The following is a 27591-nucleotide window of genomic DNA, read 5'->3' on the forward strand; positions in this document are numbered from 1 at the left end:
ATCAGAGTCCAATAGTTCCAAAATTATGGTAATAAAACTTCTTAGAAAGTTACAAATGAAAGGTTCATTCATTTGAGAACATCAAACTGCGTGCACAATCCATCTTTGACCTTATTATTATCATAAAATCAGTCTTATCAAATGTAACTTGCCGTGCTTTCCAGGGAATTCAATCATCAATTGAAAATGTTAACATTTGAGTTACCGTAATATAACCACAACGATAGTACTATATATACCATGGTCACTCTAAGCATTTCATCCACAAATTCAAACAGTGTCATATTAGAATAAACAAAAAAACATTTAAGTGGTGAAAAATGGCTTTGACAATGAACTGGAAATCTGCCTTTTTAGCTCTAGTTGTGTTAGGAATGTGGGCTACTGAAGCCACATCCCGTGACTTGAATGAAGCCTCGATGGTCCAGAAACACGAGAAGTGGATGGCTCGCTTTGGGCGTGTGTACAGAAATGATGCAGAGAAGGCAAAAAGGTTCAATATATTCAAGGACAATGTTGATTACATTGAGTCAATCAACAAGGCTGGAATGAGGCCTTATAAGTTGAGCATCAATGGATTTGCAGATTTGACCAATAAGGAATTCAGAGCCACTCACAACGGGTACAAAGCGTCTTCTCATCAGAAGTCATCAAAAACCATATCATTCAGGTACGAAAATGTGACTGCTCCAGGTACCATGGATTGGAGAAAGAAGGGTGCTGTTACTGGAGTTAAGGATCAAGGGCAATGCGGTAAGTATTCAAATTACGTCCTGTTAATAATATCCTCAATTTTTTAATGGAAAAAAAGAATCTTATTAGCATAACCTGATAATATTGAAGGATGTTGCTGGGCATTTTCCGCTGTTGCTGCTACTGAAGGGATCAACGAGATCAAAACAGGTAAGTTGATCTCCTTGTCTGAGCAAGAACTCGTGGACTGCGACACAAGTTCAGATATGGGATGTGAGGGAGGTCTTATGGATGATGCTTTTAAGTTCATCGTCAAGAATCACGGGCTTACTACTGAATCTAATTATCCATACGAGGGAACGGATGGCACTTGTAAAACCGGAAAGGAATCTAATGACGCTGCTAAGATTACTGGTTATGAAGATGTCCCAGCCAACCGTGAATCTTCTCTGTTGAGTGCTGTTGCTAACCAACCTGTATCAGTTGCCATTGATGCTAGTGGATCAGATTTCCAATTCTATTCTAGTGGTGTTTTCACTGGAGAATGTGGAACTGAATTAGATCACGGTGTGACAGCAGTTGGATATGGAAAAACTAGTGACGGGACAAAGTATTGGTTAGTCAAAAACTCGTGGGGGACTAGCTGGGGTGAGAGCGGTTACATTAGAATGCAAAGAGGCATTGATGCTAAGGAAGGAATTTGTGGAATTGCTATGCAAGCTTCTTATCCAACTGCTTAAATAGCTGAAAAGCTTGATGGGGGAAGTTGCTATGTATTCATCTTCAAACACTATTGTTATTCACCTTGTTCATAGATTATGTGGTACTGTGTATATATATGTAAATTCTAAGTGTTAAACAAAACTTTGTATGTGAAAAATATTTCAGCATTCAGCAATGAAGTGTAGACATAACTTCTTGCAAATCTTTTGTCACCACTTGATTCAAAATAAGCAACTTTGTCTAGACAAAGAAACTAACTAGCAGTAAGTAAGTAATGTTGTTGAAGATTAGAGGACAGGGCACTATGTTTTTGATAAAAAAAATTCTACTCGTTTGCCTCCAAATGACAGTACAACGAGCTATATATGTAACTCATGTAAAAGAAGACTTGTACACTCGTAGGCTCCAGTTCATTGAATTGCAGTATTAATTAAAGATCCAACTATGACATGTTCTCTAAACTAGATTCACTCATTCTTGTTTCCAGCAATTAACCTACTGTTTTGTAGTCATTAGCCTATCCCCGCACTACTCGAAAGCCTTCCTAAACTCTGTTTAAATTCATGAAATGCTGTACCTAGAAGATTCAGTCCTGCATTTGCAAGTTTTAAGATGGAACTACTACTCATCACAAATACACACACAAAAAAGGGCGTCCAATCCAAATATTAAGCAAATGGGGATAGTAGTGTAATACACAAACACCCTAAGTTTTTGTGTATTAGGTGATAGTGTGTTTGTTATGAAATCTCGTTCTAGTTTTCAGATTTGTCCAACTTTCAAAGAGTACCTTGAATCTCTGTCATCAAAATCAAAATTTTAGTTCTGGTGCCGAAAGATGGGCAAATACCTGTGGATATAGAAAGCCTGTCTTCACAAGGAATTTCAATGTGGTATATTACGTTCCTGTTTCATGGTTATTAGAAATGCTTCCCGGTAAATGAAAAATGTACTTGATCAGTTTCTATTGGTCATGAGATTGCTCGTTTTAATTTCAAAAACCAAGTGTTCATTTGAAATTTGCAGAGTCGGTCACATAAATGTTGTTAGATCCACTACTTGTAATTGCTTTACTAGTGATCCTCTTCAATTTAGGTGACAAATTGAGTTCTTGTAGGTCAAGATCCTATCCATGATCCAAAAGAGGGTGTGCTTTATGATCTCAAATCATTGAATCAAGCACTTTCAAGTCTGTTGACTGATTATCACAAATTTCAAAGCTTGTCGCACAGTAGTGTTCTGAAGTTTCTCCCATTTTGCACAATTGCAATGGTAGGAAGTTTCTCTAATAAGAAGTAGGGTAATCTTGTTGTGTTCATACATCTATTGCCCGTCTTTCAAATGATTCACCATGCCTTTTGCAGCAATCGCAGTGAACTTGCAAACTGAATTCTTTAGTAATTCATTCTTGCACTGCAAAGAAAGAATGAAAACTAGAACCACCCTGATGCCGTACATGAAAATATTTTACTTTCCCGTTGAGTAAGGGGCAAACTGCTGTGATGCCCTCTCTCTTCTATTTTCCTCCTCTTTTTTTTTTGGTTTCCCACATATTCAGTATCCATTTTGGGGCCTAATTAATCTGGATTCTCTATAGGAAATGGGTTCAAACCCGAGACCTTTTGGTTGATGATGGAGGTTTACTTACCACTCCACAATAACCTTGGGTGTTTTTTGTTTGTTCCTTTTCCTTGATCACATTTAATCCAAAAGAGAAGCGTTGGTGATTTGCAATGAGGACAGCATAGTGATCAAGTTCTCCATTGCTAAATTAGAAAATTTTGCCATGTGCCAATATAGGAGCTTTGTTAGTGCTAATAGTTCCAAAATTATGGTAATAAAAATTATTAGATAGTTACAAATTAAAGGTGCATTGCAAGATAATCAAATAAGGACACCAAACTGCATTCACAACCCATCTTTATAACTTGCCGTGCTTTCCAGGGGATTCAATCATCAATTGAAAATGATAACATTTGAGTTACCTTAATTTATAACCACAATCTTAGTACTATAAATACCATGGTTACTCTAAACATTTCATCCACAACATTCAAACAGAGACATACATTAGAATCAATAAAAATTTCTAGTGGTGAAAAATGGCTTTGACAATCAATTGGAAATCTGCTTTTTTAGCTCTACTTATGTTAGCAATGTGGGCTAATGAAGCCACATCTCGTGACTTGAACAAAGCCTCGATGGTCCAGAAACACGAGATGTGGATGACTCGCTTTGGACGTGTGTACAAAGATGATACAGAGAAGGAAAAAGGGTTCAACATATTCAAGGACAATGTTGATTACATTGAGTCAATCAACAAGGCTGGAATTAGACCTTATAAGTTGAGCATCAATGGATTTGCAGATTTGACAAATGAGGAATTCAGAGCCACTCACAACGGGTACAAAGCGTCATCTCATCAAAAGTCATCAAAAACCACATCTTTCAGGTATGAAAATGTGACTGCTCCAGCTACAATGGATTGGAGAAAGAAGGGTGCTGTTACTGGAGTTAAGGATCAAGGGCAATGTGGTAAGTATTCAAACTAGGTCCCGTTCAATGTTAATAATATCCTCATATTTTCAGCGAAAAAGAATCTTATTAGCTTAAGCTGATATATTGTAGGATGTTGCTGGGCATTTTCTGCTGTTGCTGCTACTGAAGGGATCAACGAGATCAAAACAGGTAAGTTGATCTCCTTGTCTGAGCAAGAACTCGTGGACTGCGACACAAGTTCGGATATGGGATGTGAGGGAGGTCTTATGGATGATGCTTTTAAGTTCATAATCAAGAATCACGGGCTTACTACTGAATCTAATTATCCGTACGAGGGAACGGATGGCACTTGCAAAACCGGAAAGGAATCCAATGACGCTGCTAAGATTACTGGTTATGAAGATGTCCCAGCCAACAGTGAATCTTCTCTGTTGAGTGCTGTTGCTAACCAACCTGTATCAGTTGCCATTGATGCTAGTGGATCAGATTTCCAATTCTATTCTAGTGGTGTTTTCACTGGAGAATGTGGAACAGAGTTAGATCACGGTGTTACAGCAGTTGGATATGGAATAACTAGTGACGGGACAAAGTATTGGTTAGTCAAGAACTCGTGGGGAACTAGCTGGGGTGAGAACGGTTACATTAGAATGCAAAGAGGCGTTGTTCCTGAGGAAGGAATTTGTGGAATTGCTATGCAAGCTTCTTATCCAACTGCTTAATTAAATAGCTGAGAAGCTTGATAGAAAGTTGTTATCGATTCGACTTTAAACACTATTGTAAATTTGTTATTCACCTTGTTCATACATTGTGTGGTGTGTATATGTTACAAACTCGTTGTATGTAAATTCTAAGTGTTAAACAAAAGTTTGTATATGAAAAAGTTTCAGCATTCAGCAAAGAAGATGCAACTAGTACTCGATCATGACACAGAGACACACACACACATACAAAAAAAAAGTAATAGAACTATACGAATGATTTTCTGTTTGTTTGTACAACAAGACTGGAAGAGACTTTACTATGCAAGAACTCTTCCAGACTAACTTATTACAATCTAACTTTTTCTTTTAAAAAAAAAGTTATTACAATTAACTTAATAAAAGAAAATTGGCCTTATAATAATGTAGTGACTGATCAGCATCAACGTGAAGAGTATAAATTCAGATGCATGTATATATTAACGTGCAGAAATTTGGTTGATGTTTTTTTAGACTAGTCTTTCACTCAATGGGTGGTCCGTGAAAAGAATACATAGATATTATTTTCAAGGAAAGGGGAAATGGAAAATGGAGAGAAATTACAAGGTGGAAAATCAAATTTTCATTACGTGGGAGTATGATTCCTCAACAAGCATATGTATGATCGTTACTATTTACTGATAAAAAATTGTTAAAATTTAAATATGAACACCAGCTGTAATCAATTAGAATATAGTAGAGGTGTTAAAATTGAGCTCAATTATAGGTAACCTATCTAATCCGTCCATAATTTTAAGGGTTGGTTCAAGATAATTTGAGTTAGGTTCAATCTCAATTCATTCAATCCTAACTCATTTTAAGAGAATCTTCAATTTAGTCCAATTTAATCCTTAATTTCAATATACTATTTAAGGTATGAATTACTATCCATTTTATATTTTTTAAGATTTATCTATCCATTTATAACTTTCTTCTTTTTAAAAATTTTCTTGTGTTGGAATTCAAATTATGGTTATAAAACCTAAATAACAATATATCATAATAATGGGTAAATTACAAAAATCACATACTTTTAACGCAAAATTACAATTTATCCCTTAAAAATTTATAATTACAGAAATTCCTCAAACGGATACAATAATATAGCGCTGATACATTAATCTGATGCGCGAGATACATTACATTTTATACATGATACACTAATCTGATGTACATTTTATGCATGATACACTAATCTGATGCACGAGATACAATAATATAAGCGCTGATACATTAATCTGATGCACGAGATACACTAATCTGATGCGCGAAAATGAGGGATTTTGGAGATTTGTAAAACTTATAGGGGATAATGGTAATAAGTAAACTAAAGTGAGATTTCTGTAATTTTTCCTATAATTATTGAGATTAAGCGAATCAACTTGGGCTGGTCAAGACCCAACCCATTTTTAAGCCCATTTTAGCTTAAAGGAAACTTGAACGAGTCAGGATCCAACTCAATTTCTATTTTCAACTCATTTTAATATGGGAAAATTACGCGATTAAGCAAACTTATACTACGTAATTACTCATCATAGCTATAGTTTGCTATAATTACCGGCCACTTGCGACTAACATTATACATTAATTACGTGGGTTGACTTCGAGTTTGTATAATTAGTCACGTTTGTATATGTATAATTCGCCACATTTGTATAATTCACAGCTAACAATTTTTTGTTTGATTTGTATTTGTATACAATTGTTTGTATTTGTATATGACGATGATTTGCTCTGGTTTTTCAGTTTTGTCATCATATACATTCAATCTTTTTGTGTACAACTTTTAAAAGTTTGTATAAACGTGTAGTTTTTGGATTTTGTATCATATAGTTTATATAATGTAATTTGTGTAATATATTTTGTATAATTGTTTAAAGTTCATACGTTTATGTTTGTATCAATTCGTTATTTCGAGTTTTATTATATTTGTATCATTCCAAACTTTATGTATATACTACCCAATTATACAAAAACACGTGAATTATACAAACATACCTGCGAATTATACAAATTTTTCTCCTCTCTCCTCCCTTTCCCAATCTCTCTCACCTCTCTCCTCGCTCACCTCTCTCCTCCCTTTCCCAATCTCTCTCACCAGAATATACAAATACATATGTATAATATACAATTATCTAACTGATATACATATATAATTCACCTCTCTCCCACTCTCTGCCCTCTCTCGCTCGCCACTCTCCTCCCTATAACATGTAGCTACAAATCGTAATTAACAAACTATAGCTATAGAGTATAATTAGACTATTTTTGAGTGGCTATATGCGAAAGTTCTTATTTTAATATCTCTAATTTCAACTCAACCCAACACATCCATTTGATACGACTACCGTATTCCATTATGGCAGTTTAAATGCATCTTCTCTTCTTCTTCTTTTTTTCCTTTAAACACCAATATTAATACGTGTATATGTTAATTGTCCCAAGGCGTGATGCTGAATCTTAATAAGAAAAACATATTACAATATAACTAGAATTAATTCGAAATAATAGAAAAAATCAACGAAATGCACAGAGGTATTTAATTCTTCAGGAAGATTAAACAATTTACGCAAGAGAGAGCTGACTATACTAATATACCTAAGAATGGAAGATTGAAAATTCAACCAGCTATCACTAATCCTCCGCATGTCTAGTAAGAAATTTGGTTGATGCTTTTTTAGACTAGTCTTTCACTCAATGGGTGGTCCGTGAAAAGAATACATAGTTGAATAATCATCTGAGATATTATTTTTGATATATTTGTAGTAAAACATCAATATGCATATATTATGATCCTTTTTTTAAAAAAAAAAAGGTAAAAAAAGGAAATGGAAAATGGAGAGAAATTACAAGGTGGGAAATCGAAATTTCGTTACGTGGGAGTAAGATTCCTCAACATGCATAAATATGATCGTTACTATTTACTGATCAAAATTTGTTAAAAGTTAAATATGAACGCCAGTTGTAATCAATTAGAATATAGTAGAGGAGTCAAAATTGAGCTCCATTATAGGTAACCCGTCTAATCGGTTCATAATTTTAAAGGTTGGGCTCAAGATAATTTGAATTGAGTTTAATCTCAACGCATTCAACTCCTAACCCATTTTAAGAGAATCTTCAATTGATGTCAATTTAATCTTCAATTTCAACTTATTTTAAGATTCTTTATTTGCATTGAAATAATGTATGTTCCCATATTGAAGGTGTGAATTACTATCGATTTCATATCTTTTAAGATTAATCTATCCATTTGTAACTTCTTTTTTTAAAAAAAAAAATCAGTTAAAATTCAAATTGTAGTTATAGAACTTAAATAACAATATATTATAATTATTGAGATTAAGCAGGTTAAATTAGGCGGGTTAAGACCCAACCCGTTTTAAAGCCTATTTTAGCTTAAAGGAAACTTGGACGGGTCAAAATGTCAACTCAATTTCTATTTCAACTCATTTTAATATTCTAATTTCAATCCAACCCATCCATTTAATACCCTACCGTATTCCATTATGGAATTAGTTTAAATGCATCTTCTCTTCTTGTTTTTATTCTTTAAACACCAATCGGAATTTTGTCGTTTATCTACTTGGGTAAAGAGAAAAAAAACACGGAGAAAAAATAATCTCATTTTCCACTGGCTTAATAGGCGGAGGAAATTTGAGGAGACTCCATTTGGGTATAATTTACGAACACCACAAAAGTAAACTTTTTTATTTGTTATTTTTTCTTTCGGTATTTACTTGTTTAATATTTTCTAATTTGATGGTCTTTTTATTTATTATTTTTGAAAAATTAACAATTTATTTTTTCTTATTATACTCTAAATATATCAACATAGAGTTAATATCTTTAAAAAATATAAGTGAGTAAATATATTTGAGATTCTATCAATTAATAGGAATAAATGATAAATTCATTATACCAATCAATATTTTCTTAATAGGTGTGTCAAATCAAAATTTTAAATAGACAAAGAAAGTATAATCATTGATTTTCAATATTATTGGCCGGACTAATTCAAATTTGAGGTTGTATATATGTTCTTTAATAAAGGAATTTCTACATTTATGTTGTTCAAACTCAAAAGCTTCAGTTAATAATTATTTATTGTGATTGGTAAAAAGTAGAAATTACTCTATTAGTTCATTTTTCCTCATCATATTTTATTTGACACACTTATTGAGAGCATAATGATTGATATGGCCATTTTACACCTTATATTTTCTATTAATTGATATTTAATATTAAGCCTTTGAAAATGATTTGATGAATAAATAATTAATGCTAAGAGTAAAACATGAAAAAGAATTATTATTTTTTATATATTAAAAGTGACAAATAAAAATAAAAAATTATTTTAAATATAATGGATAAATAAAAATAACTTGACGCGGTGTACTATATTATATTCGTAGTAATTTAGTATGTAAGACGGCTAGCGATGAAGACTTCTCCGTTGACTTGACATGGACGAAAGGAACTGGCGCTGGGAGAATGCAACAACATAACGTTTATTGAGTTAAATAAATTTTATTTGGTGCGAGACACAAAGTGAGTGCTGGATCCACGGTATGAAATTTGGTGAATGTGAATCCATTCTATTTTTTTTCATGGCAGAGTACACACAAATTTGTTTTGATATTAGTGGTTATGAGATTCGATATAAGCACCTATGTCTGCTTTGCTATCATATCAAAGTGTGTGACCATCTTATCTAAAAGTTTAAGCTGTTAGAAAATATACTTTATTATTTAATTATACTCTCAACAATACATACAAGTAAATTTTCTGTACAAAAAGTTTCATATTTTGCTATATAGTGCTAGAAGGCACTCATGATCATAGTTACTTTTCTTGTTTCAATCCAAATTTCTTTTTCTCTTTTTCCCTAAACAGGTTTAAGATAAATAGTAGTAGTCAATATTTGTATTTGCATATATAATAATTGATAACATTAATGAAAAATACAAATTTAGATTAACAAAAGTTTATTTATATCTTTTGATATATAAATACTCTGTAAAATTAATAATAAGTCAAAAACACTACAAATTAATCACATCATGTGACATTATTATGATATGGTAATTATTCTTTCATTCTTAATTATAGATCTCGAATTCAAGCTCTGGCAAAGAGTCTCCTTTTTAGGGATCGTTTTACTCCTAATATAAGTCTTAAAATTTTGAATCCGTATGTCACTCACACAACAAATAATACTCAAGTGAGGCTTTATGTTAAAGAAAATGAATAATTCAAAATTCTAGACAAATTTTTTTCACCAACAAAATTATAACTAGATATAGGTTTATTTTGTAAAATGTGTATCCTCTTTTAGGAGCGGTACTGTTGCACCATTATATTATGCCAAGATTATAAGATCCAAATTGTTGCTAAACACATCTACACAGTACATATTGTGTAATTAACTAGTTTAGTTTCTATATAGTACTTAAATTGAAACTTCCTAGACAGGCATATATAAGACTAGTACAGTGCAATCCAGAAGTCAATAATAATCTGGAAAAAACTAAAGTAAAGAATACATACTTGAACATCAAATTTCCATCAATAAATCTAAAAAAGCAATCAATCATGACTACTTTTCCAAAACTCTTGGGGTCCAGTTGTTGACTAAAATATAGGTTAATTTCAACCGTTAACCTTCGATAGAATTTCTCATCGATCCACGCCACTATATAAACGCCTTGCTACTGAAGACATAAAATGCAAGCTTCTTACATAAATATCTTACAACAATATTCTTTTGATCTAACACCTATAATTTTCCCCTCTACACTAACCATGGCTATGAAAATTGATTTGATGAGTATTTTAATTACACTATTCTTTGTAATTAGCATGTTTAACTCTCAAACAACAGCAGCTCGCAGCCAGCCAAAACTATCCGTGTCTGAGAGACACGAGCAGTGGATGTCACGTCATGGACGCGTTTACAAGGACGAAGTAGAAAAAGGAGAACGATTCATGATTTTCAAAGAAAACATGAAATTCATTGAGTCGATCAATAAGGCAGGGAATCTGTCTTACAAGTTAGGCATCAATGAATTTGCAGATATTACTTCAGAAGAGTTTTTGGCTAAATTTACTGGATTAAACGTACCTTCATATCTTTCACCTTCTCCAATGTCATCAACGGAATTTAAGATTAATGATCTTAGCGATGATGACGTGCCGTCTAACTTGGACTGGAGAGAGTCTGGAGCTGTCACTCAAGTGAAGAATCAAGGTCGATGTGGTAAGACGCAATATATATATATATATATATATATATATAACACTTTAGTTAATTGGCTCATGAAATATTATTCACGAAAAGTTTTGATATTAATTAGGTATTTTTGTATGTTAGGATGTTGCTGGGCGTTTTCTGCGGTTGGATCACTAGAAGGAGCCTACAAAATTGCAACAGGCAACTTGGTGGAATTCTCTGAACAAGAACTTCTCGATTGCACCACCAACAATTATGGCTGCAATGGAGGTTTCATGACAAATGCATTCGATTTCATCATAGAAAATGGTGGAATTTCAATTGAATCAGATTATGAATACCAAGGTCAACAATACACATGCAGAAGCCAAGAGAAAACAGCAGCAGTGCAAATAAGTAGTTATCAAGTCGTGCCTGAAGATGAAACATCACTATTACAAGCCGTAACTAAACAACCAGTGTCAATTGGAATTGCTGCTAGCCAGGAATTACAATTTTACGCCGGAGGAACTTATCACGGAAGCTGTGCCGATAGAATTAATCATGCTGTTACGGCGATAGGATATGGAACTGATGAGCAAGGTCAGAAATATTGGTTGTTGAAGAATTCATGGGGAGCTACTTGGGGTGAGAATGGATTTATGAAAATTATAAGAGATTCTGGGATTCCTGGAGGTCTTTGTGATATCGCCAAGATGTCTTCTTATCCAAACATAGCATAGATAAGCAAGCATTCTATCTGTTTTAACTTCTTATATATATGTTAAGTTGTTGTATTAAGAATTGAAAAAAATATTGATTGTGTACATGCAAGAGCTTTTTGCATGTAGTATTTGTGTCTTTTGTATTAATTGGAACTTTATGAAGTTATTAAAAAGTGTATTGATTAATATTATATCATGAAGCAGAAAGAGTAATTTTGTGTTTTAATTTCATATCCACTTATTAATTAATATTATATGACCTAGTCCTATATTTAGTAATAATTTACTTTAAAATACTGATCTATGACTTATTTTAGATCAGAAATTTCAAAAATATTCCTTTTTTTTAAACTCTATGTCAAGTCAAACTAAGTCATATAAATTGAAGGGTGTCAATGGTACGGTTCCGTCGGTTATTTTTTAAAAATTATACCATCCTAATTTTTTTTGGATATTTTATAATATATAACCAAAATTAGACTTTTTAAAACCATCCCAATCATATCGGTCTCTCTTCAATATCGGTACGGTTCGGTTCGTTTTCATTTTTCTTTTTTACTTTAAAAATATCACCTCAAAATATACTACTATTAATATATTTCTTTCACAAATATGTTCTTGAAGAAGCAATTTAATTCTTCACCAAAAAGACAAGAATGGAAAACCTTGTTGCCGTATTGTTTGATCTTAAATATTTAATAGGAGTGTTTGGATAGGTTTTGTTGTATTGTTTGATAGAGTATCTATTACAATATCTTTTAATTTTCAACCTAATTAAGTAAATGTTAATAAAGAGCAAAGACTCAAAGCCGTCTAGTCAACAGAGGCCTAGAACCTAAGTTATATTTATATTTGAAAAATCTTATAAAATATATTTATATATTAAATTTAACATATTTTTTAATATATAAAATATATTTACATACATATACATGTAAAGTTATTCGGTTCGATATGAGAATTTTTCGTTTTTTTTTTATAAATTAAAAAGACCATCCCAATTGTTCGGAAAGGTTATTCACTTAAATAAAAGTCCATGATTTTATTGAAAAAATAGCGTAAATCGGTTCGATTCGGTTAGATTCAGTCAGTTCGATCGGTTTTTCATATTCTTTTAACACCCCTATGGAGGAGTATGTATTTTAATTTGTAGTTGAAGCTAGACACTTCGAATTTTATGTAAATATTAGGAGTATCTCAGCTATATATTTTCACTAATCAAATATCCCTAAGCTTACAAGTTTAGAATAAATTCCCTTCAAAGCTATATCGCATATCAAATGAAACTCTTTAACGTTTTCCTCTATCACCCTCAAAAGGTGGTTAAATCAAAGTGTAGGGATCAAGAAGTTTCTTTGTGAATTAACACGTTCCTTCTTTCTATACGGAGAGCTTGAAGAAGTATTGTCTTTCATTTTCTTAACTGTCTAACATTTGAAACTTATTAATCCGATTAATTTAAACTATATGTTATAAGGTTTGTTTAAGAATAAAGTGGTCTACTTCAAACTTTTTTATTCTTAAAATTCGAATCAAGATATTTTGCTAAATATGGATGGATATCATCCATCCCACAACGTACGTCCTCGAGTAGAATCTTTATTATTAATGATCATATATAATAATAAAGTATTTTGCATTTATGTGTATTAAATTATCTTTGAGGTTGTTAACCTTAAATTATATTTGATACATATATTTTATTTGTGGTTGTTAATATCATAAGATATTTCGCATTTGCGTACAAATCATCCTGAGTGGGTTTCACTTTAATCAACTCTAGAAAAATTGGAATGAGAAGACTATAAAATAGACCAACTGAAATGTCATCAAATTCGAAAGACTAAAGAATGACTTTGTGGACATGGGAATATTTGGAACTTCCTTACGCGCTAAACGGAAGTTAATTAACTACTTTACTGTTTCATGTCTAAATTTATGTAGTATATTTGTAGTTTCTAAATTCTGAGTGTGAATTTAATTTTTTTAAAAATAAATTTAAAATTTAAAAGGCGGAATGACCTATGAGACCCTTGTACTTGACTCTGTTTGTCAGTTGAACTCTTATACTCACGACTTTGCCAACTGAACCCTTAAACTTACTAAAACGCAATATTTTAATCACATCTGATCATTGACCGAATTTATGTGACACTAATATTGCTGAGTTGGAAAAATACTTGACAGCACGCGCCTTAAAGCGAGTGAATATATATTTTTTATATTAAAAATCATTACAAAAATAATTTAAAATCAACCAATCAGCCCCGTTGAAGGACAAACTGCTGTGATGCCTTTCCTCCTATTTGTTTGTTTATTCCGCCAAAAGAGAAGCTTTTGTGATTTGCAAACAGGACACCATAGTACTCGATCTACTGCTGTATCAGAGTCCAATAGTTCCAAAATTATGGTAATAAAACTTAATAGAAAGGGCATGCACACCCCTCAAGGAAAATTTAATACAAGGTGTAATTTGACTAATATAACCGTACTATACCAAGAATACCAAAAGTCCACATAACTTTTCAATTGAACTATACTATCATTAAGGGCAGAATTGGAAAAAAGTAACTAATTATTTCTTGATTGTTTAAATTGACAATTAATCTTGGACATCTATTTTTAGTATACCTGCCAAACAATTGTGGACGGAGGGAGTACAAATGAAAGGTTCACTCATTTGAGGACATCAAACTGCGTGCACAATCCATCTTTGGCTTTATTATTATCATAAAATCAGTCTTATCATATGTAACTTGCCGTGATTTCCAGGGAATTCAATCATCATTTGAAAATATTAACATTTGAGTTACCGTAATATAACTACAACGATAGTACTATAAATATATTGTTAGGAATGTGGGCTACTGAAGCCACATCCCGTGACTTGAATGAAGCCTCGATGGTCCAGAAACACGAGAAGTGGATGGCTCGCTTTGGGCGTGTGTACAGAAATGATGCAGAGAAGGCAAAAAGGTTCAATATATTCAAGGACAATGTTGATTACATTGAGTCAATCAACAAGGCTGGAATGAGGCCTTATAAGTTGAGCATCAATGGATTTGCAGATTTGACCAATAAGGAATTCAGAGCCACTCACAACGGGTACAAAACGTCTTTTCATCAGAAGTCATCAAAAACCATATCATTCAGGTACGAAAATGTGACTGCTCCAGGTACCATGGATTGGAGAAAGAAGGGTGCTGTTACTGGAGTTAATGATCAAGGGCAATGCGGTAAGTATTCAAATTGCGTCCTGTTAATAATATCCTCAATTTTTTAATGAAAAAAAAAGAATCTTATTAGCATAACCTGATAATATTGAAGGATGTTGCTGGGCATTTTCCGCTGTTGCTGCTACTGAAGGGATCAACGAGATCAAAACAGGTAAGTTGATCTCCTTGTCTGAGCAAGAACTTGTGAACTGCGACACAAGTTCGGATATGGGATGTGAGGGAGGTCTTATGGATGATGCTTTTAAGTTCATCATCATCAAGAATCACGGGCTTACTACTGAATCTAATTATCCATACGAGGGAACAGATGGCACTTGCAAAACCGGAAAGGAATCCAATGACGCAGCTAAGATTACTGGTTATGAAGATGTCCCAGCCAACAGTGAATCTGCTCTGTTGAATGCGGTTGCTAACCAACCTGTATCTGTCGCCATTGATGCTAGTGGATCAGATTTCCAATTCTATTCTAGTGGTGTTTTCACTGGAGAATGTGGAACTGAATTGGATCACGGAGTTACAGCAGTTGGATATGGAAAAAATAGTGATGGGACAAAGTATTGGTTAGTCAAGAACTCGTGGGGGACTAGCTGGGGCGAGAACGGTTACATTAGAATGCAAAGAGGCATTGATGCCGATGAAGGACTTTGTGGAATTGCTATGCAGGGTTCTTATCCAACTGCTTGATGAAATAGCTGAGAAGTTTGATGGGAAGTTGCTATTGATTCGTCTTTAAACACTATTGTATTCACCTTGTTCATAGATTGTGTGGTGTGTATATGTTACAAACTCTTTGTTTGTAAATTCTTAGTGTTAAACAAAAGTTTATATGTGAAAATATTTCAGCATTGAACATTGAAGTGCAGTTATATCTTCTTGCAAATCTTTAGTCACGACTTGACCTAAAATAAGCAATTTTGTCTAGACACAAAAATTAACTAGCAATAAGCAATGATGAAGAAGATTAGAGGACACTTTGTTCTTGCCTCCAAATGACAAGTACAACTTGCTATAGATGTAACTCATGTCAAAAAAGACTTCTACATTTCATTGAATCTCAATATGACATGTTCTCGAAACTAGATTCACTCGCTCTTGTTTCGAACAATTAACCTATTCCAGAGCAAGATTAGCCTATCCTGCACTACGGAGCCTTCGTAAACTTTGTTTAAATTCATGAAATGCTGTACCTAGAAGATCGAATCCTGCATTTGCAAGTTGGAAGATGGAACTACTACTCATCATAGACACACGCATACAAAAATAAAAATAAAAAAGGTCACCCAATCCAAAGGGATAGCAGTATAATACTCAAATACTTAATCTCGTTTTTTCAGATATATACAACTTTCAAAGAGTACTTGCACAAACAGTACCTCGAATCTCTGGCATGAAAATCAAAATTTAAGTTTCTTGTGATTGAAAAATATACATCGACACCTTTCTGGTGCCGGAAAATGGCCAAATACCCGTGGATATAGAAAGCCTGGCTTCACAAGGAATTTTCAATGTGGTTTGTTACGTTCCCGTTCATGAATATTAGAAATTCTTCTTGGTAAATCAACAATGTACTTAATTTCAAAAACCAAGAGCTCATTTGAATTTTGCAGAGTCGGTCTCATAAATATCGTTAGATCCACCACTTGGGTGTGATATGTGTCTTTATGTTCTTGTGCTCCTGGTTTATACTTTCCTTTGGTATGATGTTCGCCTTTCCATGTGTAACCAAGAAAACCATTGAATTTCTAAAATGCATGACTAGTTAACTGATTCCCTTCTGAAGAGCCCATATATATGTGTGTGTAACAATCTGAGCTTTCCAAATTACTTCCCTACTAATAAACTTGCCATCTTTTAGTTTTTTGCATCCTCGAGAATTAAGAAAGAATCCATTCTGTGTCTTAGAAATGTGAACTCTTTAGTAATTCATTTTTGCACTGCTAGGGAAGGACGGAAACTAGAACCAGCTTGATGCTGGTGGATAAGTACTTACCACTCCACCACAACCTTTTGATGTTTTTGTTTGTTCCATTTCCTTATCACATTTAAGCCAAAAGAGAAGCACTTATGATTTGCAAAAAGGACAGCATAGTGATCAACTTCTCCATTGCTAAATTAGAAAATTTTGTCATGTGCCAGTAAAGGAGCTTTGTTAGTGCTAATAGTTCCAAAATTATGGTAATAGAACTTGTTAGATAGTTACAAATGAAAGGTTCATTGCAACACAATCAAATAAGGACATCAAACTGCGTACAGTACAATCCATCTTTATTATCATATAAAAATCACTCTTTAACTCTTAACATATATCACTTGCCGTGCTTTCCAGGGAAGTCAATCATCAATTAAAAATAATAACATTTGAGTCACCGTAATATAACCAGAATGATAGCAATATAAATACCATGGTCACTCTAAGCATTTCATCCACAACATTCAAACAGGGACATATATTAGAATCAACATAAACATTTAAGTGGTGAAAAATGGCTTTGACAATAAATTGGAAATCAGCTTTTTTAGCTCTACTAGTGATAGGAATATTATGGGCTAATGAAGCCACATCTCGTGACTTGAACGAAGCCTCAATGGTCCAGAAACATGAGAAGTGGATGGCTCGCTTTGGGCGCGTGTACAGAGATGATACAGAGAAGGCAAAAAGGTTCAACATATTCAAGGACAATTTTGATTACATTCAGTCAATCAACAAGGCTGGAATGAGGCCTTATAAGTTGAGCATCAACGGATTTGCAGATTTGACAAATGAGGAATTTAGGTCCACTCATAACGGATACAAAATGTCTTCTCATCATACGTCATCAAAAACAACATTTTTCAGGTATGAAAATGTGACTGCTCCAGCTACCATGGATTGGAGAAAGAAAGGTGCTGTTACTGGAGTTAAGGATCAAGGGCAATGTGGTAAGTATTCAAATTAATTAAGTCCTGTTAATAGTATCCTCTCTTTTTTTTAACGAAACAAGAATCTTATTAGCTTAACCAGTGGCGGACCCAGGATTTTCGTTCAGGGGGTTCGAAAAATAAAAGTATAAACGTGTAAATAAGCCAATAAAAAAAATTTCAAGAAAGTAGTAGTATATAGTTTATAGGTACAAAAAGTTAGTTTCGTTACAAAAAATCTGAAACTAACATAAGTGATTACAGTGAAACAAAAACTTAGCCCTTTAAAATATGTCAAATCAACAATAGAATATTATGGGAGATGATTTTAATATTTGAGGTTTGAATGTTGGGGAAGAACAAGAAAGTGATTTAGGGATTTGGAAAGTGAAAAAATTATTAGCTTTTAGGAAAGGGAGTATGGGACCTTGAATTTTTTGGGTTTAACACCACATTTTAGCACTTTTTATTAAAAAAAAAAAACTAAAAAAAACATGAAAATCAGAACTGGAACTAAAAAAAAAAAAAAAAAGCACTAACCTATCCCTGGACGTCAAGCTTAATATTGAAGGAAGCTACCACTGGGCTATCTCCTTCACCTTGTCATTGAGGGGATTCAAAATATATATATCTACATAAATCCAGAAAATACGTGGATCCGCCCCTGAGTTTAACTTGATAATATTGTAGGATGTTGCTGGGCATTTTCCGCTGTTGCTGCTACTGAAGGGATCAATAAGATCAAAACAGGTAAGTTGATCTCCTTGTCTGAGCAAGAACTTGTGGACTGCGACACAAGTTCAGATATGGGATGTGAAGGAGGTCTTATGGATGATGCTTTTAAGTTCATCATCAAAAACCACGGTCTTACTACTGAATCTAATTATCCATATGAGGGAACGGATGGCACTTGCAAAACTGGAAAGGAATCCAATGACGCTGCTAAGATTACTGGTTATGAAGATGTCCAAGCCAACAGTGAATCTGCTTTGTTGAGTGCTGTTGCTAACCAACCTGTATCCGTCGCCATTGATGCTAGTGGATCAGATTTCCAATTCTATTCTAGTGGTGTTTTCACTGGAGAATGTGGAACAGAGTTAGATCACGGTGTTACAGCAGTTGGATATGAATAACTAGTGACGGGACAAAGTATTGGTTAGTCAAGAACTCGTGGGGAACTAGCTGGGGTGAGAACGGTTACATTAGAATGCAAAGAGGCGTTGTTCCTGAGGAAGGAATTTGTGGAATTGCTATGCAAGCTTCTTATCCAACTGCTTAATTAAATAGCTGAGAAGCTTGATAGAAAGTTGTTATCGCGATTCGTCTTTAAACACTATTGTAAATTTGTAATTCACCTTGTTCATACATTGTGTGGTGTGTATATGTTACAAACTCGTTGTATGTAAATTCTAAGTGTTAAACAAAAGTTTGTATATGAAAAAGTTTCAGCATTCAGCAAAGCAGATGCAACTAGTACTCGATCATGACACAGAGACACACACACACACACAAAAAAAAGTAATAGAATTATACGAATGATTTTCTGTTTGTTTGTACAACAAGACTGGAAGAGACTTTACTATGCAAGAACTCTTCCAGACTAACTTATTACAATCTAACTTTTTCTTAAAAAAAAAGTTATTACAATTAACTTAAAAAAAAAAAAATTGGCCTTATAATAATGTAGTGACTGATCAGCATCAACGTGAAGAGTATAAATTCAGATGCATGCATATATTAATTGTCCCAAGTCGTGATGCTGAATCCTAATAAGAAAAACATATTACTATAACTAGAATTAATTCGAAATAATAGAAAAATCAACTGAATGCAGAGGGATTTAATTCAGGAAGACTAGAACAATTTACACACGAGAGCTGACTATACTAATATTCCTAAGAATGGAAGATTGAAAATTCAACCAGCTATCCCTAATCCTCCGCATGTCTAGTAAGAAATTTGGTTGATGCTTTTTTAGACTAGTCTTTCACTCAATGGGTGGTCCGTGAAAAGAATACATAGTCGAGTGATTATCTGAGATATTATTTTTGATATATTTGTAGTAAAACATCAACATGCATATATGTATGATCTTTTTTTTTTTAAAAAAAAAAAAGGGCAAGGAAAGGGGAAATGGAAAATGGAGAGAAATTACAAGGCGGAAAATTCAACTTTCATTACGTGGGAGTAAGATTCCTCAACAAGCATATGTATGATCGTTACTATTTACTGATAAAAAATTGTTACATTTTAAATATGAACACCAGCTGTAATCAATTAGAATATAGTAGAGGTGTTAAAATTGAGCTCAATTATAGGTAACCCGTCTAATCCGTCCATAATTTTAAGGGTTGGCTCAAGATAATTTGAGTTAGGTTCAATCTCAATTCACTCAATCCTAACTCATTTTAAGAGAATCTTCAATTTAGTCCAATTTAATCCTTAATTTCAATATTATATTTAAGGTATGAATTACTATCCATTTTATATTTTTTAAGATTTATCTATCCATTTATAACTTTCTTTTTTTTAAATTTTCTTGAGTTGGAATTCAAATTATGGTTATAAAACCTAAATAACAATATATTATAATAATGGGCAAATTACAAAAATCACATACTTTTAATGCAAAATTACAATTTATCTCTTAAAAGTTTATAATTACAGAAATTCCTCAAACGGATACAATAATATAGCGTTGATACATTAATCTGATGCGCGAGATACATTACATTTTATACATGATACAGTAATCTGATGTACATTTTATACATGATACACTAATCTGATGTACATTTTATACATGATACACTAATCTGATGCGCGAGATACAATAATATAAGCGTTGATACATTAATCTGATGCACAAGATACACTAATCTGATGCGCGAAAATGAGGAATTTTGGAGATTTGTAAAACTTATAGGGGATAATGGTAATAAGTAAACTAAAAGGTGGGATTTCTGTAATTTTTCCTATAATTATTGAGATTAAGCGGGTCAAATTGGGCTGGTCAAGACCCAACCCATTTTAAAGCCGATTTTAGCTTAAAGGAAACTTGAACGAGTCAGGACCCAACTCAATTTCTATTTTCAACTCATTTTAATATGGGAAAATTATGCGATTAAGCAAACTTATACTACTTAATTACTCATCATAGCTATAATTTGCTATAACTTACCACTTGCGACTAACATTATACATTAATTATGTGGGTTGACTTCGAGTTTGTATAATTAGTCACGTTTGTATATGTATAATTCGCCACATTTGTATAATTCACAGCTAACAATTCTTTGTTTGATTTGTATTTGTATACAATTGTTTGTATTTGTATATGACGATGATTTACTTTGGTTTTTCAGTTTTGTCATCATATACATTCAATCTTTTTGTGTATAACTTTTAAAAGTTTGTATAAACGTGTAGTTTTGAATTTTGTATAATATAGTTTATATAATGTAATTTGTATAATATATTTTGTATAATTGTTTAAAGTTCATACGTTTATGTTTGTATCAATTCGTTATTTTGAGTTTTATTATATTTGTATCATTCCAAACTTTATGTATATACTACCCAATTATACAAAAACACGTGAATTATACAAACGTACCTGCAAATTAAACAAATTTTTCTCCTCTCTCCTCCCTTTCCTAATCTCTCTCGCCTCTCTCCTCGCTCACCTCTCTCCTTCCTTTTCCAATCTCTCTCACCAGAATATACAAATACATATGTATAATATACAATTATCTAACTGATATATATATATAATTCACCTCTTTCCCACTCTCTGCCCTCTCTCGCTCGCCACTCTCCTCCCTATAACATGTAGCTACAAATCGTAATTAACAAACTATAGCTATAGAGTATAATTAGACTATTTTTGAGTGGCTATATGCGAAAGTTCCTATTTTAATATCTCTAATTTCAACTCAACGCAACACATCCATTTGATACGCCTACCGTATTCCATTATGGCAGTTTAAATGCATCTTCTCTTCTTCTTCTTTTTTTCCTTTAAACACCAATCGGAATTTTGTCGTTTATCTATTTTGGAAAAGAAAAAAAAACACGGAGAAAAAGTAATCTCATTTTCCACTGGCATAATAGGCGGAGGGAATTTGAGGAGACTCCATTTGCGCATAATTTACGAACACCACAAAAGTAAACTTTTTTATTTGTTATTTCTTCCTTCTTTATTTACTTATTTAATATTTTCTAATTTAATGATTTTTTTATTTATTATTTTTGATAAATTAAGAACAATTTATTTTTCTTATTATACTCTCAATATATTAACAGAGAGTTAATATCTTTAAAAAATATAAGTGAGTAAATATATTTGAGATTCTATCAATTAATAGAAATAAATGGTAAATTCATTATACCAATCAATATTTTTTTTAATAGATATATCAAATCAAAATTTTAAAAAGACGAAGAAAGTATAATCATTGATATTATGGACCAGACTAATTCAAGTTTGAGGCAGTATATATGTTCTTTAATAAAGGAATTTCAACATTTACGTTGTTCAAACTCAAAAGCTTTAATTAATATTTTCATTTTTGTGATTGGTAAACAGTATAAATTTCTTTTTTCGTTCATTTTACACGATATATTCTCTATTAATTGATATTTAATATTAATTCTTTAAAAATGATTTTATGAATAAGTAATTAATGCTAAGAGTAAAACATGAAATTTTTTAATTTTTTCTTTATATATTAAAAGTGATAAATAAAAATAAATTTTTTATTGAAATATAATGGATATATAAAAATAAACGGATGGAGTACTATATTATATTCGCGGTAATTAAGTACGTAAGAACGCAAGCGGTGAAGACGTCTCCGTTGACTTGACATGGACGAAAGGAACGACTGGCGCTGGGAAAATGCAACAACATAACGTTTATTGATTTAAATAAATTTTATTTGGTGTGAGACACAAAGTGAGTGCTGGATCCTCGGTATGAAATTTGGTGAATGTGAATCCATTCTAGTATTTTTCTTGCAGAAATTTGTTTTGATATTAGTGGCTATGACCTATGAGATTCGATATAAGCACCTTTGTGTGCTTTGCTATCACATTAAAGCAGTGGCGGAGCTACAGCCATCCAAGGGTGGTCAGCTGACCACCCTTCGCCGGAAAATTACACCGTATAAAGAGGTTAAATTTTGGATTTAAGGGATAACTAATTAATGTTGAACAACCTTGACATAAGTTCTTCCGTGGCAGAGTGGTTAAGCGTGTTCATTTCCACCCGAGGTGCACAAGTTCGAATTCCGTGAGCGCACAAGTTTTGGTTTTATTTTGAGAGCAGAACACAACCTCACACACCATTATTATGTTCCTCAAGTTTCTTAATTATTAATATTACAAGTTTAATAATATAGAGTAACATATATGAATACATAATTTTAATTTTGAATATTTAGATATCATGTATTTCTAATTTTTATCTAGGATATAATGCACTTTTGAATGGTGAAAACAAAAAAGCCACCATTTTACATTATTTGTGTTTATATATGTTAACAACTTTAAACCCAAGGCTAAAAACAATATATGCGTTTTATCGTCTTCTTCTTTTTTAAGAATTTTTTTTTCTACTGGGGTGATTTATGTTTCGTAAAGCTAGACGCATTTGTTCTATCAATATTTCACTTTAAAAACAATAATCATATATTTTTATCATATAAAATCAATGCATCAAAAAGAAGAAAAAAAACTCGATTGTTTATATTTGATATTGACAAATGTTGAGATTGTTCATGATAGAATCACTAGGTTAAGCAAATAACATTCAACTCACTTATTAAAAAAAAAAATTCTTGAACACCCTTGATGAAATTGCTGGCTCCGCCACTGCATTAAAGTGTGTGATCAGTTCTTGCGGATAGGCTTCCTTCTAGGACGGGCTTTCTTATCAAAAAGATTTAAAATAAGGGATTTCCCCGTTACGGAAGGAAACACTCCGTTGATTGCTCCGATGATTGTGACCTCTTATCTAAAAATTAAAATTGTTAGAAAATATATTTTTTATTATTTAATTATACTCTCAACAATACATCCAAGTAAATTTTCTCTATAAAAAGTTTCATATATTGCTATATAGTGCTAGAAGGCACTCCAGGTCAATAGTTACTTTTCTAAGTTTCTTGTTTCAATCCAAATTTATTTTTCTCTTTTGCCCTAAAGAGGTTTAAGATAATTACTAGTATTCAATATTTGTATTTGCATATATAATAATTGATAACTTTAATGAAAAATACAAATTTAAATTAACAAAAGTTTATTTATCTCTTTTGATATATAAACACTCTGTAAAATTAATAATAAGTAAAAAAACACTACAAATTAAACACATCATGTGACATTATTATGATATGGTAAGTATCCTTTCATTCTTAATCATAGATCTCGAATTCAAGTCCTGGGCAAATAGTAGCCTTTTTAGGAGCCGTTTTACCCCTAATATAATGTGGAATTTTCTAACTAGTGCAAATTTGAAGTTAGTTGGGCACAAATATGCATACGTATACTAGATGAGTAAACCAAAAAAATAGAGTATTTTAACATTTGTGCTGCAACCATGGTCTGAAAATTTTGAATCCGTCTGTCACTCACACAACAAAAAATACTCAAGTGAGGCTTTATGTTAAAGAAAATGAATAATTCAAAATTCTAGACAAATTTTTTTCACCAACAAAATTATATCTAGATATAGGTTTATTTTGTAAAATGTGTATCCTCTTTTAGGAGCGGTACTGTTGCACCATTATATTATGCCAAGATTATAAGATCCAAATTGTTTGCTAAACACATCTACACAATACATATTGTGTCAATTAATTAGTTTAGTTTCTATATAGATACTTTAATTGAAACTTCCAAGACAAGCAAAGACTAGTACAGTGCAATCCAGAAGTCAATAATAATCTGGAAAAATAAAAAAAATAAAAAAAGAATACAAACTTAAACATCAAATTTCCATCAATAAATCTAAAAAACCAATCAATCAAGACTCCTTTTCCAAAACTCTTGGGGTCCAGTTGTTGACTAAAATGTAGGTTAATTACAACCGTTAACCTACAATAGAATTTCTCATCTACGCCACTATATAAACGCCTTGCTACTGAAGACATAAAATGCAAGCTTCTTACATAAATATCTTACAACAATATTCTTTTGATCTAACACCTATAATTTTCCCCTCTACACTAACCATGGCAATGAAAATTGATTTGATGAGTATTTTAATTACACTATTCTTTGTAATTGGCATGTTTAACTCTCAAACAACAGCACGCAGCCAGCCAAAACTATCCGTGTCTGAGAGACACGAACAGTGGATGTCACGTCATGGACGCGTTTACAAGGACGAAGTAGAAAAAGGAGAACGCTTCATGATTTTCAAAGAAAACATGAAATTCATTGATTCGATCAATAAGGCAGGGAATCTGTCTTACAAGTTAGGCATCAATGAATTTGCAGATATTACTTCAGAAGAGTTTTTGGCTAAATTTACTGGATTAAACGTACCTTCATATCTTTCACCTTCTCCAATGTCATCAACGGAATTTAAGATTGATGATCTTAGTGATGATGACATGCCGTCTAACTTGGACTGGAGAGAGTCTGGGGCTGTCACTCAAGTGAAGAATCAAGGTCAATGTGGTAAGACACAATATATATATAACACTTTAATTAATTGGCTCATGAAATATTATTCACGATAAATTTTGATATTAATTAGGTATTTTTGTATGTTAGGATGTTGCTGGGCGTTTTCTGCGGTTGGATCACTAGAAGGAGCCTACAAAATTGCAACAGGCAACTTGATGGAATTCTCTGAACAAGAACTTCTCGATTGCACGACCAACAATCATGGCTGCAATGGAGGTTTCATGACGAATGCATTCGATTTCATCATAGAAAATGGTGGAATTTCAATTGAATCAGATTATGAATACCAAGGTCAACAATACACATGCAGAAGCCAAGAGAAAACAGCAGCAGTGCAAATAAGTAGTTATCAAGTCGTGCCTGCAGATGAAACATCACTATTACAAGCCGTAACTAAACAACCAGTGTCAATTGGAATTGCTGCTGGCCAAGAATTACAATTTTACGCTGGAGGAACTTATCAGGGAAGCTGTGCCGATCAAATTAACCATGCTGTTACGGCGATAGGATATGGAACTGATGAGGAAGGTCAGAAATATTGGTTGTTGAAGAATTCATGGGGAACAACTTGGGGTGAGAATGGATTTATGAAAATTATAAGAGATTCTGGGAATCCTGGAGGTCTTTGTGATATCGCCAAGATGTCTTCTTATCCAAACATAGCATAGATAAGCAAGCATTCTATCTTGTTTTAATTTCTTATATGTTAAGCTGTTGTATTACGAATTGAAAAAAATATTGATTGTGTACATGCAAAAGCTTTTTGCATGTAGTATTTGTGTCTTTTGTATTAATTGGAACTTTATGAAGTTATTAAAAAGTGTATTGATTAATATTATAATATCATGAAGCAGAAAGAGTAATTTTGTGTTTTAATTTCATATCCACTTATTACTTAATACTATACGACTTACTAAGTCTCCAAAAAAAAAAAATGATATATTTCTACATTTAGTACAAAATGTTCATTTTACTCTTAATGAAATAATTTACATTCACACAAGCATCTATGACTTGTTTTAGATCAGAAGTTTCAAAAGTATTCCTTTTTTAAAATTTCTGTGTCAAATCAAACTAAGTCATATAAATTGAGACGGAGGAATATGTATTTTAACTTTTTGTTGAAGCTAGACGCTTGGAGTTTGACGTAAACATATATTGGGAGTACCTCAGCTATATATTTTCACTAATCGAATATCCATGAGCTTTAATTTGGTGAACAGATGCCTACATAATTGCCACAAAAAGCCCCTAAAATTTAAAAAGAATCTCCAGGATTCCACCCAAAATGTCAACATGTGATGTGACTACAAATTTATAATTTCTGCACCAAGCTTACAAGTTAAATTCCCTTCAAAGCTATATCGCAAATCAAATGAAACTCTTAAACGTTTTCCTCTATCGCCCTCAAAAGGTGGTTAAATCAAAGTGTAGGGATCAACAAGTTTCTTTACGAATTAACACGTTCCTTCTTCCTATATCGGGGAGCTTGAAGAAGTATTGGAACTCATTAATCTGATTAATTTAAACTCTATCTTATATAAGGTTTATTTAAGAATAAAGTGTTCTACATCAAATTTTTTTATTCTTAAAATTCGAACCAAAATATTTCGTTAAATATGGATAGAAATCATCCATCCCACTACGTCCTCTAGTAGAATCTTTATTATCAATATCATAATAATAAAGTATTTTGTATTTGTGTGTATTAAATTCTTTTTGAGGTTGTTAACCTTATAATGATATAGTATATATTTTATTTGTGGTTGTTAATATCATAAGATATTTTGCTTTTGCGTACAAATCACCCTGAGTGGGGTTCACTTTAATCAACTCTAGAAAAAGAGGAGCAGAAAAATTGAAATTAGTAGACTATAAAATAGACCTACTGAAATGTCCTCAAATTCGAAAGACTAAACAATGACTTTGAGGACATGGGTAGATTTGGAACTTCTTTACGCGCTAAACGAAAGTTAATTAACTACCTTATGTTTAAATTTATGTGGTATATTTATAGTTTCTAAATTTTGAGTGTGAATTGAATTTTTTTAAAAATAAATTTAAAATTCAAATCTAAGTAAACTCACTATTAATAAATATAACTACAACTTAAAATATTTATAAAAAAGAATTGATCAAAAAAAAAATAGTTGACTTCCAAATTTTAATATTGACAC

At 32.4% G+C, this 27591-nt stretch overlaps 3 protein-coding genes, 1 long non-coding RNA gene and 1 pseudogene across 7 annotated transcripts; 4 read left to right on the forward strand and 1 right to left on the reverse strand.

Moving 5' to 3' along the window:
* The first annotated feature begins 270 nt into the window (after positions 1 to 270).
* LOC125848212 (senescence-specific cysteine protease SAG39-like) lies at positions 271 to 4658 on the forward strand. 3 transcript variants are annotated; one of them, XM_049528042.1, is made up of 3 exons: positions 271 to 693; positions 3892 to 3951; positions 4045 to 4658. In XM_049528042.1, the coding sequence occupies exons 1-3, from the start codon at positions 321 to 323 to the stop codon at positions 4632 to 4634; spliced, it is 1023 nt and encodes a 340-aa protein (XP_049383999.1). In that variant the 5' UTR covers positions 271 to 320; the 3' UTR covers positions 4635 to 4658. The 3 variants fall into 3 exon arrangements, with proteins under 3 accessions (XP_049383999.1, XP_049383997.1, XP_049383998.1); XM_049528041.1 differs by lacking the exon at positions 3892 to 3951 and adding an exon at positions 844 to 975 and having other exon boundaries at positions 278 to 753; positions 4177 to 4658; XM_049528040.1 differs by lacking the exon at positions 3892 to 3951 and having other exon boundaries at positions 277 to 753.
* A 5750-nt stretch (positions 4659 to 10408) lies between these two features.
* LOC125848204 (senescence-specific cysteine protease SAG39-like) lies at positions 10409 to 15505 on the forward strand. Of its 2 annotated transcripts, none has more exons than XM_049528031.1 (2): positions 10409 to 10908; positions 14913 to 15505. In XM_049528031.1, the coding sequence occupies exons 1-2, from the start codon at positions 10455 to 10457 to the stop codon at positions 15503 to 15505; spliced, it is 1047 nt and encodes a 348-aa protein (XP_049383988.1). In that variant the 5' UTR covers positions 10409 to 10454. The 2 variants fall into 2 exon arrangements, with proteins under 2 accessions (XP_049383988.1, XP_049383989.1); XM_049528032.1 differs by lacking the exon at positions 14913 to 15505 and adding an exon at positions 11023 to 11811 and having other exon boundaries at positions 10414 to 10908.
* Positions 10436 to 25162, reverse strand: LOC125848222 (uncharacterized). The gene is made up of 2 exons (XR_007444499.1): positions 25037 to 25162; positions 10436 to 10536 (listed from the first exon to the last, which is right to left on the reverse strand). It is a non-coding gene; the product is annotated as an uncharacterized LOC125848222 (long non-coding RNA).
* On the forward strand, positions 17305 to 18998 carry LOC125848211 (senescence-specific cysteine protease SAG39-like; annotated as a pseudogene).
* On the forward strand, positions 24910 to 26254 carry LOC125848209 (zingipain-2-like). The gene is made up of 2 exons (XM_049528036.1): positions 24910 to 25405; positions 25502 to 26254. The coding sequence occupies exons 1-2, from the start codon at positions 24955 to 24957 to the stop codon at positions 26080 to 26082; spliced, it is 1032 nt and encodes a 343-aa protein (XP_049383993.1). The 5' UTR covers positions 24910 to 24954; the 3' UTR covers positions 26083 to 26254.
* Positions 26255 to 27591: the final 1337 nt, after the last annotated feature.

Source organism: Solanum stenotomum, chromosome 12 (assembly GCF_019186545.1).
Source record: "Solanum stenotomum isolate F172 chromosome 12, ASM1918654v1, whole genome shotgun sequence".
Lineage (NCBI taxonomy): Eukaryota > Viridiplantae > Streptophyta > Magnoliopsida > Solanales > Solanaceae > Solanum > Solanum stenotomum.

What these genes read in the sequence shown, in the direction of transcription:
- LOC125848209 (XM_049528036.1), top strand. Translation starts at nt 24,955, where the DNA reads ATGGCAATGAAAATTGATTTGATGAGTATTTTAATTACACTATTCTTT. An exon ending in GAAGAATCAAGGTCAATGTG is followed by an intron (nt 25,406 to 25,501) that starts GTAAGACACAAT and finishes TTTGTATGTTAG; the next exon opens with GATGTTGCTGGGCGTTTTCT.
- LOC125848204 (XM_049528031.1), top strand. Translation starts at nt 10,455, where the DNA reads ATGGCTATGAAAATTGATTTGATGAGTATTTTAATTACACTATTCTTT. An exon ending in GAAGAATCAAGGTCGATGTG is followed by an intron (nt 10,909 to 14,912) that starts GTAAGACGCAAT and finishes ATAATATTGAAG; the next exon opens with GATGTTGCTGGGCATTTTCC.
- LOC125848212 (XM_049528042.1), top strand. Translation starts at nt 321, where the DNA reads ATGGCTTTGACAATGAACTGGAAATCTGCCTTTTTAGCTCTAGTTGTG. An exon ending in CGAAAATGTGACTGCTCCAG is followed by an intron (nt 694 to 3,891) that starts GTACCATGGATT and finishes TGACTGCTCCAG; the next exon opens with CTACAATGGATTGGAGAAAG. An exon ending in TAAGGATCAAGGGCAATGTG is followed by an intron (nt 3,952 to 4,044) that starts GTAAGTATTCAA and finishes GATATATTGTAG; the next exon opens with GATGTTGCTGGGCATTTTCT.